Source organism: Coffea eugenioides, chromosome 6, assembly GCF_003713205.1.
Source record: "Coffea eugenioides isolate CCC68of chromosome 6, Ceug_1.0, whole genome shotgun sequence".
Lineage (NCBI taxonomy): Eukaryota > Viridiplantae > Streptophyta > Magnoliopsida > Gentianales > Rubiaceae > Coffea > Coffea eugenioides.
The window spans coordinates 44685806-44703785 of NC_040040.1; the positions used below are offsets into that span (position 1 = coordinate 44685806).

Here is a 17980-nt window from a genome sequence, read left to right on the forward strand (position 1 = left end):
TGGGGTTTGGTTTTGACACGTTTTTGAACCATTTGAGCTGTAAATATGTTGACCTATATGTGAAGTATTGTTTGGGTAAAAATGTAGTCTTTGAGTAGTTGAAAAATCTTCGACAAATGGAAGAGGAAATGGACTTCTTGTACCAAATGCACTTGGAAATTTTTCCAGCTTTGCATGAGACATGTTAAATAATTTTCACGTTAACATGAACCCAATTTGACTTGTGTTTAGTTAAGGGGTGTGTATAGCTCAATTTGGGACAAAAATCTAGTAGAGTTTACGTTCAAAAAGTGGACCAAAATTTTATTCTTCACGACGCTACCCAAAACAGAAATTTTGTTTGAAATTAGAAATGATTTTTGACGTTTGGATTTCGTTTTGGTTAACTGTGGACTAAATTGTCCCGAAAATGTTTTCTAGCATTAACCTTCGTTACTAGGTCCACTTCGAGTCAATAACCTTGAATTTTATTAGACCAAATGTCCTATTTCGAGAAATATGCCAAATTTGGAAATTTTCTTGAAAACTCAAGTTTTTGCCTTCATGAAAATCCTTGAACCAAGTTGGTCAATGGAATTTAGCAAACTTAAGGAGTTTTCTATTTTATAGAAATTTCAACGACTAGTTTTACTTGGTTTATATGATTTCCTCTTAAAGGAATTTCCCAAGATATTTTTGGGGAAAATTAGAGGGGAAAATTCTTCTAAATAGTCAAATATGATTCTTCTCAACTTGTGACACCAAAGTGGTGTTAATTGCTTATATGACTCTAGAACTTGGTTATTGGAATATTTGACGAATTTAGCAAGTTTTTGGTTTTAAAGAAACCTTAAAATTTAATTTCACTCGAAATTGTGGATTTCACTTTGAGAAATCAATTAATGCTAGGTTGGGATTTTTGAGTGAAATTAAATGCTAGTTGACTCGAGTTAAATTCACCAACTCAAAAGTGGAAATTTATGTGAATTATTTGTATGATTTTAGGAGTTGGTGAAGAGCACAATCTCGATCAAAGTTTGCAATTCTAGACTCCTCACTTGAGGTGAGTGTCTCTTGCATGAATCGTGTTTAACTGCTAGTTGAACTACTTGTTAAAAGTACTTGCTAGAGATATCATGAAATGTTATATGCTATGTGATTTCGTGAAATATCACAAGTACAAGTGTTGCAATGTCGATTGGAGCGGGGTCTCGTCGACTAAATAAACCAAACGGATGTACGTACCACGCTCTATTAGAGTGGGAGGTACCTCTCTGCCGTCTTGGTAAAAGTGCTTGCAAAAAATTCGTGTTGGAGTCGGGCCCGAAAATAAGGGGAAAGTCGTTGCTAGGAGACGTGTAGATTAGGGAAAATGTCTACATGGAGATTAGGTAGTGAAAGTTGACGGAGTGTCAACTACTATATATTACCTGATCAAGTGCGAGGACTTTGGCTCCTGAGAGCCCCGTATCCTTTTCTTGCCATGTTACTTCGTTTTTCCTAAATTGTTAATTGCTTACTCGTCCATTTGTACTTGTTAAATTGCCCTATGTGAATTGCATGTTTCGAGGCGTCACTGAGCTATTGGCTCATCCCTTCCAATTTGTTTTCCTTGACAGGTTCTGTAATGCATGAAGTCTTGGAGAACTAGAAAAGAAATGTTATATTTTGAATGCCCACTTTTGTAATCGTACTTTGGGAGATACTTTAATATCTTTTGGATGATTTTCTTGTGCCTTTGGGAAAATGTGAATCCTGTGGTGCTTCTGTGCCCTGAGTTAGGAATTTTAAATTGTATATTAAGTATTTTAAACTCGATGTTTTCGTTGGTACTTGGAATTGTATTTTCGGGCTGTATAAGTTGAATTGTATGATTTATTTAAGTACTTAGCATGCTCGAGAGTAAGGTTTATTTTCAATTTATGTTTGGTGATATTAGTTGCTAGAGTGAGTGAGTCCTGGCGAGAGTTAGGCAGGCGACCCGCCAACCCTTTGGTTCGCCTTAGGGGGAAGTGGGGCGGCCCACATTCTGGTCCTCCACCAATGAAATCTTTGAATGTTCCTGTAGGCATTTCGCCTAAGCTAGGTGTACTAGGTAGGGAAAAATCAATTTTGCTCTTTCTCTTTTTTTCTGTTTGTTTTTGTTAAAGTATAATTATTTTAGCCAAACCTGATTGGTCCTTCTTTTTTGTTTCCTCTTTTCGGTTTATATATAGTAGAAGTATATTTGACACATATTAAAAATAGGGTGTTTCTAATGAGTAACCCATTTCAGAACTCGATTAATATATTTAAAATTCACCTAACCTACCATGTATTATATATATACTAACAATTATTCTCTTTCCTTGCATTTATACACTTTCTTTATTAATCTTTACCACTCTCCCTTGTATTTATTTTATTTTTCATAAATTAATCTTACCATTTTCTAAAACATATGACACTGAAATATATTTTGAGACTATATATGGGAAAAGAGGAGTTTAATAATCATAAATTACATAAACCATATCCAACTCTCATATTTGAGTCCAACATAATTGTGCCTAGGCAGAATTGCCTCTAAAACAACCACAACTCTCTCTAATTTTTCTCCTCATCCTTCTCAACTAAAAACAATAACTAGACACCCTAACTTCATTCGGATTAGCTATTTTGGGGGTATTTTTGAAATATTTTACTATAGCAATACATATAAAAAACTTTTTACTGTAGATTTTTTTCGTGATTTTTTGAAGGTGTTTTTGGGATACATTTTGGGGTATTTTTAAAGTTTAAAATTTTTTGTGATATTTTTTAAAAATTACCAAATGATTACTCTATAGAAACCTGGTAAATAGAAACGGCTACGTCAATAAACTACCAAATGATTCTCTATATCTTAACCAAATAAACTACTAATAGAAATAGAAAACTTTAAGTTTGATTTAATTATGTCAGCAATGCCTTCATTAAGCTACAATTTCTCTGAATATAGCTCCACATTATCACCAACAAAAGTAATCTTCATTAAAAGTATTGAAAAGCTTTGTTCATCTTTGCATGAATTCTTGTTAATCACTTCACATTTAATTTATTAGCCTCCTTGAATGACATCTAGTGTCAAGATTTTTACTTTAACAAAGCAATCAGAACGAACAAGGAGACAGGAATTTTTTTTCATCTGTTTCATATGACCAAAATATCAACAACTATGATAGGATCTTTTCTTCTAGTCATTGTCCAACAACATCAACTCAACAAAGTCTCTTTTTTAAGATAGAGTCAATTTTTTTTATTGTCAAATAACTTCCAGGACCGATCCAATGGTCCAAGTTTTTTCGATGTTCGAGTACTCTAACTCATAAAAAATTTACCCTTCAAAATCCTATTAGTATCAACCTTGTAATCTAAATTTATGAACATCATAGGAACAAAGTCTAGGGTTGTGATACCACTTGTAGGCCGGGGTATTCAAAATAAGCGAAAAAACAGGTAACCAAGAAAATCGAATTGGTTCAAACCATAAAATAGGGTAACCAACCATAATTTTTAAAATGGTTAAGATAACTAGTATCCAAATCTCAACCCATAATCCAAATCTAGCTAGTCATTTACCAATAATTCAAGTTATGAATCCCATACCATTATATATTTTATTTTTCACAACATATAAACTTGTATATCCAACCCTATCTTCTGTTTACTTTGTCCATTTTCTATCTTCATTGCCACTAATTTCATTTACTCTGCTACTCAATTTTTTCTCTTTCTCTTCAAAATTCCTTTTCCTTTCTCATAAATTCTATCTACTTCACCATTCTATTTTTTTTTTAATTTTTAAGAGCTTACATTTTCTGTAGTAAAGCAACATGTCATCCTTAATAAAAAAAATGAAAATAAATAGTTTTGAAGAAGTAGATAAATGAAAATAAATGTTTGAAATATTTTATGTTTTAATTATCTATTGTGTTTTGATTTTCTATTTTGTTGGTGGTTTTTAGAGTTGTAGGATTAAAAACTTTTATTAACTTGGACAAGTATTCTATTATTTTCTTTGTTAATCTAATTCTATTTTTCTATTTTCCTATAAGTACAAGAGGGACAAGTTACACTGTATAACCAACTAGGCCTGTAAACGAGTTAAGATCGAGTCGAACTTTAGCCAAATCAATCTGTGTCTCAACTTAATTTTACCAAACTCATGCTTGAGCTCAAGCTCGACCTCAAATTTGAGTCGAATCGAACTCAAGCTCAGGCTTAAAAAATAAAAAATAATTATTTTATTTTTTAAAAAATGAATAAAATAGTAATTTTTCTTAACAAATAATCAAATAATAAAATATTAAATATATATGTAATTTTACTATTAAAATAATAATAATAATAATAATAATAATAATAATATATATTTATATATAATCGAATCTACTCGCAAATTAATGAGTTAAGTATCTTTGACTTCAAGTTCGAGTTGAAGCTCAATTTGGTTAGCTTGAGTTCAAGTCAAATTTTGACTCAAACTGCTCACGAGCAACTCGACTCATATACAATCCTATACCCGACCCTATCCTGTGGATAAACTGATTGAATAGACTTAGTGTATGAAATACAGTTTTATTAAACTGCTATTTGTAGTTAGGGTCAGCGAAATTGCAAATGGACTAATTACTTGATCTATGAACATCCCTACTTGTAGACACTAAAATCGCTTAGCAGAAGCATATTTGATACGTATAACAATGATATATAAGAGAATAGGAGTTTGATGATTATAAAGTACATAAAGCATATCGGACTCTTATATTGAGATGGGCATAGATGTTAGGCAGAATAATCTTTACAATAATCACAACTCTCTAATTTTTATCTCTCACTCTTCTCAATTGAAAACAATAATTAGGCATTCTATATATAGCACACAAGACTTGGTAATTAGGAAACTCTAAAACCAAATAAACTACTAAAATTTTTTGACTAGACTTGAACTTCTAATTTAGAAATAAAAAACATTAATTATTAGGAATTTTGGTTTAATTATGCCAACACTTATAGTATAGTACAATATAAGTATCGACAAAATGACTACTATATATATATATATATATATATATATAATGTATGTATGTATGTGGTAGAGTACTTTGGCATTAGTCATATGTTTGTGATAGAGTACTCGAATATCGAAAAATTGGATCAGAAGTTGGTCTTGGACACTCGCTGTTGATCTGATAAGAGGGATCCTGTCGAAATTATTGTTGTTGGTGTTGTATTAGCAATTAAAGCAATGATCCTGCCTAGGGATGGCAATGGGGGCGGTTGCCCGCGGGCAACCGCCCCGCGGGGAGCTCTCGGGGCGGGGGGTGGGGCGGGGGCGGGGGGGAATTTTTTCCCCCCGCTTAGAAACGGGGCGGGGGGCGGGGGAGTATATCCCCCGCCCCGCCCCCCGCAAAACAAAAAAAAGTATATATATAATTATATATAACATGTAAGTTAATTAGTTATAAACTTATGATAATGATATTATTAGTTAGATGTATTATATAATGTATATTAGTTTATGTAATATAATTGATATTATCAATTATATGAATAATTCTACATGTTTACTAATAGAATTTATTAATTAGTTATACTAAATTTACTAATATATTTATACTAAATTTCTAATTACACTTAATAGAATAACACTTTTTCTCAAAAAAAACCACAAACACAATAATGAATTAGTGATTGCATTTGTACTAAAAGTGAAAACTTGACTATTTTAGTTATATTTATTTCATCATATTGGATTGTATTCAAATAACTTCTGTTTGATTGTTTTTATGAGTTTCAATTGTAAAATTACAATGAATAATAATTTGGTGATGTGTTGATATTTTAGTACTTGATTATTTATTAAAATTTAATTATAATAAAATTTTATTAACTCCGCGGGGGCACCCGCGGGGGAAGCGGGGCGGGGGCGGGGCGGGGCGGGGGGAGCAGGAGGCGGGGGACGGGGCGGGGGACGGGGGGAACTAATAGGCAACGGGGCGGGGGATGGGGGAGGGGTCCCCCGCCCCAACCCCGCCCCGTTGCCATCCCTAATCCTGCCAGGAATTGTTGATTGGGGTTGTTTCTGTAGAGGAATTTGATCGAGGCATAAGCCAAGGAGGCCAAGAAATTCAAGCAAAGAAGAAAAAAAAAATTATGTTTGTCAAGGCACAGAAATTATAGTCAAGTTGCCACAATGAAGAAGGAATTGTTAATGCTAAAAAATTTAAAATTTTGCAGTGTCTCAGTAGTAAAGAATAAATATCAGAATGGGTAGCGAGGAGTGTCCATCAGATGGAGCAACTTGCCACATATACAAAAGCCTATGATAGTCACAGCTTAGTTGTTAGAAACCACTCTCATCTTTGGTGATACGTGAACCATAATCAGCTATTCTACTTGTAAGATCAAAATCTATTCTACGTACTAAGGAGAAAAAGCACTTGTGAATCCAAGAACTGAATATGTGAAATGTCTTCGAGTATGGTAGCTAAATCTATATATGTACACATCCTGGCATTAACTTGGTTGATCAGTTGATTGTTGGAGCTAGGGTTGCAAATGAGTCGAGTCGAGTCGAATTTTAGACTTATCGAGTCGAGTTTGACTTAATAACAGGTAGGCTCGAGTTCAAATTTGAGTTCGAAGAGCCAAGAAAATTGAGTTCGAACTCGACTCGATTAAGGAAAAGCCAAACTCGAGCTCGAGTCGATAAGGCTCGCGAGCTGTAGCTCAATTTCTAGCTCGTGAACAGCTCGAATTGTCAACTCGTAATGTAGCTCGAATTTTTTACTCGTGAGCAACTCGTTAGCTCGAGTTTCTGGAAATTATTCTAATAAAAACAACAAATAATTATTTTTTTAATAAATAATAAAATATTAGAGATATATGTGTAATTTTACCATTAAAATAATATATATATATATACACACACACTCAAACTCGCGAGCGAGCTTAATATTTTAAACTCGAGTTCGAACTCGAATTCAATTTGGCCAGTTCGACCTCGACTCGAGTTCGATATTCGATCAATATTGAACTCGAGTCGAGCTTTGACTCGAGTCGCTCGTGAGCGGCTCGATTCATTTGCAGCCCTAATTGGAGCAGGCGGATTTAATTTTGCTCCACCATTTTTCAATTACTTCCATCAGTGCCAACCGTAATCCTTCAGCATCTTCCTGAACTTCTTTTCACTTAATGCCCATCCAGCTGTCACTTGGCTCTTCCGTTCCCAAGCAATCACTCCAATAATACCAAGGTTCCTTGATTTTGGGTGCTAGTTGCAGGACCTTAACGAGTCCAAAATTGGCTTTTTTCTTGTCAAGTCACGAGACATCTTTTTCTGGTTTCCTCACCCCAGCCTGGCAAGGACTTTTTTCCCTAATCAAACTTCTCATACTGAACAATCAACATTGTGATATAAGTCATATCAATTATTGCTAGTCCCCCTCAATGTCCTTTGCAATATATGGTAGAAGTTGATACTCAGGAAAAACCTACACATTAAATTATGAACCTGAGTAAAAAGTGCAATTATTTGTTCATCAAAATCTAAGGCTAAAAGTTAACGTAATTAAGTCGAGAGCGTGACATGAACAACGAATTTAAAGATTTCTCTCACTGAATATTTTCCAACCATATGATTATCAGAATGTATTGTCAAATTGGGTTTCAAATTTATGCCTAAGGTCCACCTCTATCGCCTTTCTTGAGGCTAAAAATTGAACTTATAGGGCTAAATGGGCCAAATCCAAGCCTGCTCAGGCTAATAAAAAGTGCTTTAAAATAATTGGACTGGTATGAAACAGGTTAACTGTTCTCTAGAAAACTAATAAGTCATGGGGGAACTTCTGCAAGAGGTTAGAAGTTCAAGGAGGAAATATGGAATAAACTTTATTCAGGAAGTACAACCGTTATCAATATCAGAGGGAGACTGCAATTGATGTAAAAGTTGCGACAGACTGATTGAGATCTAAACATAGATGAGACCACTGCTTGATGGTCCAACCCTTTTGTGGTGCCAAAATAGTTCCTAGGCTTTACCATTCATTTGTTTTCTTTTTGCATTTAAAGCTTTCATACATATAAAATCACAATATATACATAAGTGGATTAATTTTATACAACTCCTCCTGATTTATGTAACTGAGTTGATTGACTGATTTTTCAAAAAAAAAAAAAGTGATTGGCCAGGCGAAATCCAAACAAAAGAACATATATACAAGAAGAAAAAGAAAGGCACCCATTAAAATCAGTATAGTCCTCAATGAATAGTCCCTTTTGTGGTGGAATACCGCAGAAGAAAAGTCCCACCTAATTAAAGGAGTGGGCCCGGGCCATTTGCAAACCATTTCGGGGGCAATAATTGTTGAAACTGCTGTAGTCTTAAGACAATGATAGAAAACTTCGATTCTGTTCAAACTCAGTATCAAATTGAGGACCAATTGAATAAATGCACTTGAAAATGCGCCCAATGATAGCTTCGTTACCTAGAGTTTCCTCTTCTTCTTCTGAGGTCTCATTGTCAATGCTGTTTTCTATGAGTTCCCGAGCCAAGGAGGAGCTATAGGTCTTCTATTGTACGCTAATGTGTAACATCCATGTTATCTATTCTGAAGTATTGACACGTATTCGTTTCAAGAGTTCAATTTAACTAGAAATACATAATTATGATAATTTTAAAAAATGTTGGCACATAAAACATACTCCCTCCCTTTTTTTATAACTGACGTTTAAGAAATTTGCTCTTAAGTACTTTTATCTGTCGTTTTACTATCCCCATACAGCATTAATTATTTTTTCACAATTTTACCCTTTTATCTCTCTTTTCCAATACAGGGTTCTTAATTACTACTCCTAGTTAGTTTGCATTGCTTTTGGCCTAGTAAAACAGCACCATTTAGTACTCTAGTGAGAGAAAACATGGGTGAATTGGACAATTAATGAGGGTACAAAAGGAAAGTAGTGTATAGATTTAAACAATGAAAAACTTTTCTTAATTGGTGTGCAAAACCTTAAACGTCAGTTATAAAAAAAGGGAGGGAGTACAACGGAAGACATTCATATTTTCAAACTAGAGAAACAGATTTGCTATGTAATTTGGCCCCGTTTGGTAAGTGAGTTTTTTTGGTATTTATCTAAAACTTTATTGTAACTTACTGTAGAAGTTTTTTAAAAAAATTTTGAAGTGTGTTTTTTTAAAATATTTTAAAATATATAGTTTAAAATTTTTGAAAATTTTTTTGAGGTTACTGTACCTAAAGTTTTTAAAAAACTTGTAGCAGACAAACTTGACAAAAAACTTGTCTACCAAACAAGGCCTTCGCTTGTTCAATATTGATGAAAACAAAAAAACCGTACGCAAAAGAAGGCACGGAAGCAAAGTTTGTTAGCATAAAAATTCATACGGCAGAAAAAACACAGTATTATGCCAAACGATAGGCAAAAAAAAATCAAAAGAATAAGGATAGCTATACGGGTGGATAAATCACAATAATTTCAAAAAGAATGTGGAATTTCGTATCACTTGGATTGGTCATGAATGACCATACGATCTATTCACAATAAGAACAATACGAAGGAACTAGAAGGCTTGGAGGAATTAGAAAATTTTATTCTATCAATAGACCAATTTTCCTTCAATCTACAAACGTGGACTTCAAGTCTTTAAATAAAAAAAAATAAAATTATGAAACCTATTTCAATTCTAACACCTAAATATAACCTAACTGATTTTCCAAAACTAAGTTTGGCACCAATTCTAATCTAGTTCCTAATTAATAAATCTACTTCTAAGACTACTAAACTTCTAAATATGTTTGGTTTATTTTTTATGTCAATAGAAAGGACAAGTGTTAACACATTAGAGTGTATAACATGAATGTTACATACCATTATTGTGTAGCAAAAGACCTGATGCGGTTAAGAAAGTCTACTTTTGAACGAGATGCTTGTGAGTTAATTTTGAATACAGTTTTACCTTAAGTTGCTTATCTACTATATCTACAAGCAAATCAAACAGCTCTCTTTTAGCTGAAAATTTTTGAGATACCAAAGTGGACAACTTGTCTAATTGATGAGAGAAGTAATTTGAGAATTTTCTAATTGATAAAGAAGATTTAAAATGACAAATGGGTATTCTTCACCTTGATTGAACGATCATAGTAATACACTTCAAGGAAAGATTGAATTAGATGGTAAGATGAAAATATAAGTAGAAGGTTCTGAATTCAAAATGTTTCACTAAAAATAATACTCCCTCCGTCCCACTTTGATAGTCCTAGTTCTTTTTTCACACAGTTTAAGAAAAAGTAGTTAACTTTGTTGGAACAATCAATTTAGGTAGCTATTTTTCTAAAATACCCTCACATTAATTAGAGTACAACTTTATGAGAACTTGAATTGATGGTAAAAAAAGAATAAACTCTCATTAAATGGGATAGGTTTATAGTAACAACAACTTACATTGAATAAGGGTATTTTCGGAAAACTAAAATACAACTACATTCTTCATTTGGAAAGTGGACTACAATTTGGGACAGACGAAAAAGAAAAACAGGACTATCAAAGTGGGACGGAGGGAGTAATTCACTTCACAATTTTTAGCCACCTGCCCTTCCTAAAATTTGGTGCTAATTTATGGCATCATCATTGACGATTGGTGTTATTAATTATCCGAATATCCAAGTGCTTCCTAGAGAAGACCAAATGCCAAACGTTGCTCACGTTTTCACTACTTAAATTACAAAAAAATATTCGGATGCGTCCAATTTTGCATTTCCTAATCAAGTTATTAATTGCGCAGATTACTACTATTACCAACACGTGCACAGGAATATTTGACAAAAAGAAACTTTCAAAGTCTTCTAGGATTTTTAATTACTATTCTATAGGCCAAAAAATTTGTGTCAGTTTTTATTTTTTTTTATACTTTTAGACCTCGAATTATTAAGTGAATTTTTTGTCTTCTAGCTTTCTAAAACGTGTAACTACTGCCCTTTCCTTCCTTGGAGTCGTTAAAAATAATAGAAACAATATCAAAACGTCATTTTGAGATAATTTTCATTAGAGCTTGCTGCTGAAATTGATAGAAGGGTAAAATATCTAGTGTATTTTTTATGTTGGACTTTTTCAAAAACATAATGAATACTTTTAGAGGGTTAATATAGATTAAACGTATAAAGAAAATTTGTCTATTTAAAATATAAGAAAAAATTAGGGTGCCTAAGGGACACTAATTGTATAAAAAATTCTAGTTGCGAAAAGATACATGTTTTAGTTAAAAAGCCAAAAATATATAAATCTAAATATTTTAGAGCAATTTCTGCCCTGTTTCTTATGCCTAGCAAGAAGACAAGTGTACCGCTTTCTTTCAATTTCGTTATTTAATACGGTTAAACAGCAGGTGCAAAATACCAAACATATTTTATTTGTGAGGATTTCAGCCTTAGCTCATGTCACTTGCACCTATCACATCAGGCAAAACACTTATCCTACCCTAATTAGTATATTAATTACAGAACAAGAAAAAAGTTATATATATATAGGAATGTAAATAAGACCAAAGTTGTCAAACCATTTTATGTATCTTATGCACAATAACTTGTATTAAATGTTTTGAATGGTAGCTGTAAAAGGATTTTTTTCCTCCGGTGGCCATTTTTTGTGTAATTAATTTTCACCTATACTGACTCACGTATATTGTAACCTCTTGCATGTAGATGCTTTCTTAGCTTTAATTTCATATTTAGGAAATACACAAGAGAGCCTTCTTTATAAGCCTCTATTAAGCAATTGTTAAAGACTAAACGCCCATTAAGAAATTGTTACACAAACCCTTAACAATATAAGTATTTTCTTCTAAATGTAGTACAAGCTTTTTAATGCATGATGTGCAAGAATATCAATGAAATCTTCTATTGAAATATGGAGACAAACATGTGCACAGTTGGAAATACATACATACATACATATATATATGCTAATTTTCTGCTAATAATAATTATCAAATATTCTCTTTTCCATTTTTCTTTTTCAGCCCAATGAGGAGGAAAAAGATGTTGTGAAGATAAAGATCCAAACTGCAATTGCAACTTTAAATGATCCAGACAGCCCTATGAGCATGTGTTTAAGAGAAATAGTGAGGTTTAGAATTGTGAATTATCCAAGAATGCATCTAGAGATAATAGATGTCAACCACAAAATCAACTTTCTTCTTGTCAAGATTTTCTACTATGGTAATTAGGCTGCAGTTAATTTCCCTTTGGTTTTTGATTGATCTTTCTCTATATCTCTTGACTCTCTTTGCTGAAAGTGGTCAAAAGGAATTAAGGGATCACAGATAGAATAAAACTATATACCATCATTAATTTACACCGTCCTTTATCCCGTTAATTTTGCTAACTTTGTCATTTATTGGATTAAATCGGGACAAACTTGAGAGTTTATGGTACAAACAGTCCAACATTGAGAGTTTTAGGTGCAAAGTATCTAAAATGCGAAGGTGATACATATTTAAGGGTACAAAGTGGAATTAGTTCTTTTAATATGCGAGTACAAATTGTAATTAATTTGCATAAAAAAATGACAATTACTTTTGCGAGGACAAAATTCATAAAAGTTGAGTAGAAAGTTTTAAAAGTACATATTACAACTCATGATTTAGAGGTATTAAATTTAAACCCCACTCCATGTGATTTGTATAGTATAAATATATGTTAGTTTTCATCTCCCAATTCATGAATTTTGTTTCTAATATCACTGTCAATATATATAAAAATTACTCTATCTTTAAATTGTAAATTGGTTGTACTGATCCCACCAAGATGAGTTAGTTGTTATAACATAAAAATCATAAATTACAACTTATCTTTTATAAATCCCTTGAGGCTTTCATCTCCCAACTTCTTAAATCTCACCCCTCCTTTGTTAAAAATTTTTTTTTAAAAAAAAACGAAGATTATTGAAGTGCGAGAAGAAACTATGCTTTGGTCTAAACAACCAAACAGTAGAAAGATCAGACCTTCGTAAAAACTTGTGTAACATATATACACACGAGAGAGATACAAAAATAGATCAACAAAACCAAAGCACATTACTTATTCCACTCATCTTCTTGAAAGGGAACTAAACTACAGCCTAATTGCTACAGTAAAAAACTTGACAAGAAGAAAACTGATTTTGTTGTTGACATCTATTATCCCTAGATGCATTCTTGGATAATTCACAATGCTGAGCCTCATTCTCTCTCTTCACATGCTCATAGGGCTGTCTGGATCATTTAAAGCTGCAATTGCAGTTTGAATTTTTATCTTCACAACATCTTTTTCTTCTTCATTGGCCTGAGAAAGGTAAATAAAAAAGAGGATATTTGATAATTAGTATTAGCATAAAATGAGCAAATATATATAGAAACAGAGCTTATAAAGATAGATAGAAGAATCCTTATATCATTTATTTTTCGTATCCTAAAATTAAAGAAATAAAAAATTTTCCAAATGTTCACTTGTTTGTCTCCATATTTCAGCAGAAGATTTCATTCTTAATGGAGGCTTATTCTTAATAATTGCTTAATAGAGGCTTATAAAGAAGGCCCTCAAGTTTATTCAGTACAAGTTATTTTGCATAAGTTACATAAAGTGGTTTGGCAACTTTGTTCTTATTAACATTTCCCTAATATATTTTTTTCTTGTTCTGTAATTAATATACTAATTAAGGTAGCATAAATTTTTTGACTGATGTGATAGGTGCACGTAGCATGAGAAAAGGTCGAAATTTCCACGAATAAAATATGTTTGGCATTCACCATGCCATGCACCTGCTGTTTGACCGTATGGACTAACTAAATAGAAAGAAAGCGTACAGTGGTCTTCTTGCTAGACATCAGAAACAGGGCAGAAATTGCTCCAAAAATTTTTAGATTTGTATTTTTTTTGGCTTTTTAACTACTACATGTATCTTTTTACCACCTGAATTTTAATCCAAATATTTACCCTTCTGTCAATTTCAGTCTCCAATAGAAATTATCTCAAAATAACAATATTATTGTTTTGATGTTGTTTCTGTTAGCCTTAACGACTCTAAGTAACGAAAGATCGTTAGTGACATGTTTTAGAAAGTTAAAGGGCAAAAAATACACTTAATAGTTGGAGGTCTAAAAATATTTTTTTAAAAAATAAAAATTTAAGTGTGACATATTAAATTTTTGGCATGTAGAACAGTAATTAAAAATGCTAGCAGACTTTGAAAGTTTTTTTCAGTCAAATATTCCTACACGCGTGTTGGTAATAGTGTAGTAGCCTGCTCAAGAAATAACAACTTGATTAGGAAATGCAAATTTGGACGCATCCGTACTTTTTTTGTAATTTAAATAGTGAAAACGAGAGCAACGTCTGACATTTTTTATCCTTCCCAGATAATTAATAACCATAAATTAGCACCAAATTCTAGAAAGGACGAGTGGCTAAAAATTGTGAAGTGTACTATGATCATTCAATAAGAAAAATTGAATTGAAGAATACTGGTGGACCCATGTGTCATTTTAAATCTTTTGTATCGACTTGAAAATTCTCAAATTATCTCTCTCATTTTTAGTACTGTTTTCATACCCACAAATCATCTGTGCTTAATTGTTTTGCATCATTTTCATTAAAAATAAATAAAAATGTTCTAAAGGTTATTACTGTTTCACACGGTATGACTGCTTAAAAGGAAAATTGACTGTGGACTGGTCCGGTTCACTGGTCAACTTCAAAAGCTATTCAAACCGGTCAAATCTGGTCCAAAACCGATTAAACCTAGTAAAAAATCTTTGAACTGATTCAATCTAAATTTAATTTTCTTTAATTTTCAAAGACATATAAGTTACCTAATAATTAAAAGACTGAAAACAGAAAAATCTTTTGAATCGGATTAAACCGACTAAACCGTGAGTTAAAAGCTCAGTCAGTTCACTTAATAGTTCAGATTTAAAAGCATTGAATACGGAGAGCTAAATAATTGCTCTATTAAATATAATTATCTATTTAGAAGTTTACATACTAAAAAATACACAGCTGTAGTGTATGATGCTTCATCAAGTTTGCTCTAATGGTCCATAGACCCCACAAATTGTGTGCAAAAGATTGGACAATCATTGACACATTAAAGATATACCAAAAAATGTCTCAGCCGCTAAATAAACTACCATTTCATTTCTTTTCAGGGTTGGATTAAGAATTAATATTAAATTGTGCAGTTCTTTTAAGCAAATTCTTGCTATTTAATATTGTAAACTCTCTCTCCTAGTTGAGTTTGTATATAGATATATGCATAAATAATTTCCCAAGATCTGCCTGACCCATCATCAATCCAGGACTTTGGGTCCATGGCTTTGGGAAATCAGGAGCAGTTTGGTCCAGGTAGGTGGAGAATTAAGGATAGCACGTCCAAAAATCTTTATTGCCTCCAGAAAAAGTACAAAAGTTTTGGTCCTCCATGTCTAACTTAGGACCAAGTTTTATCAAAGAATTAAGTATTACGTGCTATGTTCACATTTGTCCATATCTTAGGGGTCAAAATTGCAATTTCCTGAAAAAAAATTGTTTCCCCCATTTATCGTTTTCATTTTCAAAGAGAAGAAACAACAAGTTGATAATTTATCATCAAGTTTTGTACTTCCATTAAGATTGTTTAGCATCATTCCTAGAGAACAAAATTTGCATGGTAAGGTCATTGTACAAAGTCATATCATCTGTACCTACACTTCTGGTAAGACAATATGCAATCTTATGCTCTATTGTCCTATTCTCAGATAATGCTAAATCTTTGCACAAAATAAATTGAATAGGAGAACAAAAAAATTAGGGTCTAAATGATTTTCTCCTAGATGTGACTGGATTGCAGAATTTTTTGCACTCTCCAAATTAACTTTTTTTTTTCTCTCCCTCTATGGAGAGTGCAAAAAATTGCGGATTTACAGTGAAAATTAAACTAATGAAAGAGGAAAAAAAATTGACTTGGCAGAAAGAGAAACGTACCTCTAAGAATACTGTCTTTAGAAGCCTGCCGGAAAATGCAGTGATATTGGCTGTAATGATTTTGAGATTCAAGGATTCAAAAACTTCACAGATCTTCACCATTGTGTCTGTTCTTTTACTGCATGTGAGGCTAACAACAATAGTCTTCTCTCCCATGTGAGATACCCTTAACTGCAAAATTGATTTTTGAAAGGTCCAAAAATCAGTGACCTAAAGACAAATTACTCACAAATACCTAGGCTAGGAGGAAAAATGAATAAATCTAAAGCATGGAATTGTCTTGTAGTTATTTGGAATCTTATGGACCCCATTAATTAAAACAAAAGATAGCAGGAAGAGAGAGAGAGAAGCCAGTAAACCAACCTCAAGAACTTCAATGGGAGATGATCTGGATCCTGCAGAATCACAGGTCTGCTCAAATCTTGATCTCTTTGGCTGGGAATTATAGCTTATTTCTTGATCAAAATCAAGAAATATACTCCTCTTTGACTCCAGTTCTGATATTTCAGCTTGAATCATTCTCTCTTGATTATGCAATTCTTGTATGTAGTCTATGGCATCTTTAATAATGGAAGCCTTGTCCATCTGATCATCAAACATCAATTCATGATTCATTACACAAAAAAAAAAAAAAAAAAAAATTGCTAATTTTTCTAAAATGAGGAAGTTGATGGCACTAGCTACAGAAGGTCTCAATTTTCTAGTTTATTCCTAGTGGTCGCAGTCATTAACCCAAAAAAATTCAAAAAAAAAAAAAAAGCATTTTCCAGCAGTAGATTCCAAAGGTATCTTCGGTCCTAACCTTACTGATATTGGGGACCACAGCTCTAAGTGCAAATAGCCTCTCATTCAGCTTCTTCCTCCTATTCCTCTCAGAAACAATGTTCTTTGATGCTGCCGATGATTGTGCTCCTTCAGGAGAGCTTGAATCATAATATGAAAATGATTCATCCAAATAGCTGCACAAACGCGTCACACATTTATTCAACTAATTAATCAATTCAGCGCATCAGCCAGTCGCAAAAATTTCTTTTTTAAACAAATATAGGTCCCGAACCATGGAAGAATCAAATCCATCCAAGTACCATCAATCGTTCGAACACGAATTGGAGAAAATAAGTATGAAAAAAGATGAGAATCGAACCGAACTCTTGTTCACAAACATTAGGTATCCACTAAATTTGATGTCAGCTTTGCAACCAGAAGATTTACCTGTCCAGTTCGTCAGTTTGGAGGAACATGTTTTCCCACGTGTCATCCATAGTTTCTTCTTTCCTTCTTTCTCCTTTGGCTCTGTGGAGGAGGAGGAAGAAGAATGAAGAAGAAGAATGAACCTTGGAAGAAAGTGAAGAAATGATATTGAGATGATGATGAAGGTGATAACAATAATAGATGCCTTTTTTTTTCCTTTAATTTAATGGAGTGAGCCAGTAAAGCAAAGCACCAATGAGGGGAGGTATTTATAGGAAGCATATAGTCCACGTGGGGGATGCTGTTCCCTTGGAATCGCTGCTTCGGTGAAGGATCTTGACCGTCCAAATACAATAGAGGGAAATTGTTCGTGCGGTCTACGGAGACGCGTAAATACAAGATAATCGTGCTATACCACTACCAGCTGCATTCATTCAATGTAGCGAGTGTAATCACGCTCCTACAATTGACATGGACCGTGTAATCACGCTCGTGATGTATTTGGCCGGTATTAATTAGTGTGGTTGTTATACCTCTTTTATGTTCACATTTTGGCATTTTTAGCTTATTGTCCTATTTAGGTTTCACTACTTTTCTTTTCTTTCTTTTTGTTTTTTGTTTTTTCTTTTCTGTTTTCTTGAGGAGTGGTTTTCCTTTTATTAATCATTAATCCGAAGGAATATGCTATGATATGATTGAAACACGTATACATCACACTTTTTTTAGATAAAAAAAGTGGTTTCGCTTAATTTCCCCTTGGATAGTATGCTATG

At 33.0% G+C, this 17980-nt stretch overlaps 1 protein-coding gene across 1 annotated transcript; it reads right to left on the reverse strand.

Moving 5' to 3' along the window:
* Positions 1-12998: 12998 nt before the first annotated feature.
* On the reverse strand, positions 12999-17433 carry LOC113775958 (transcription factor bHLH35-like). Its single transcript, XM_027321017.1, has 5 exons — positions 17229-17433; positions 16819-16975; positions 16380-16601; positions 16017-16187; positions 12999-13340 (listed from the first exon to the last, which is right to left on the reverse strand). The coding sequence occupies exons 1-5, from the start codon at positions 17276-17278 to the stop codon at positions 13251-13253; spliced, it is 690 nt and encodes a 229-aa protein (XP_027176818.1). The 5' UTR covers positions 17279-17433; the 3' UTR covers positions 12999-13250.
* Between the last annotated feature and the right edge of the window lie 547 nt (positions 17434-17980).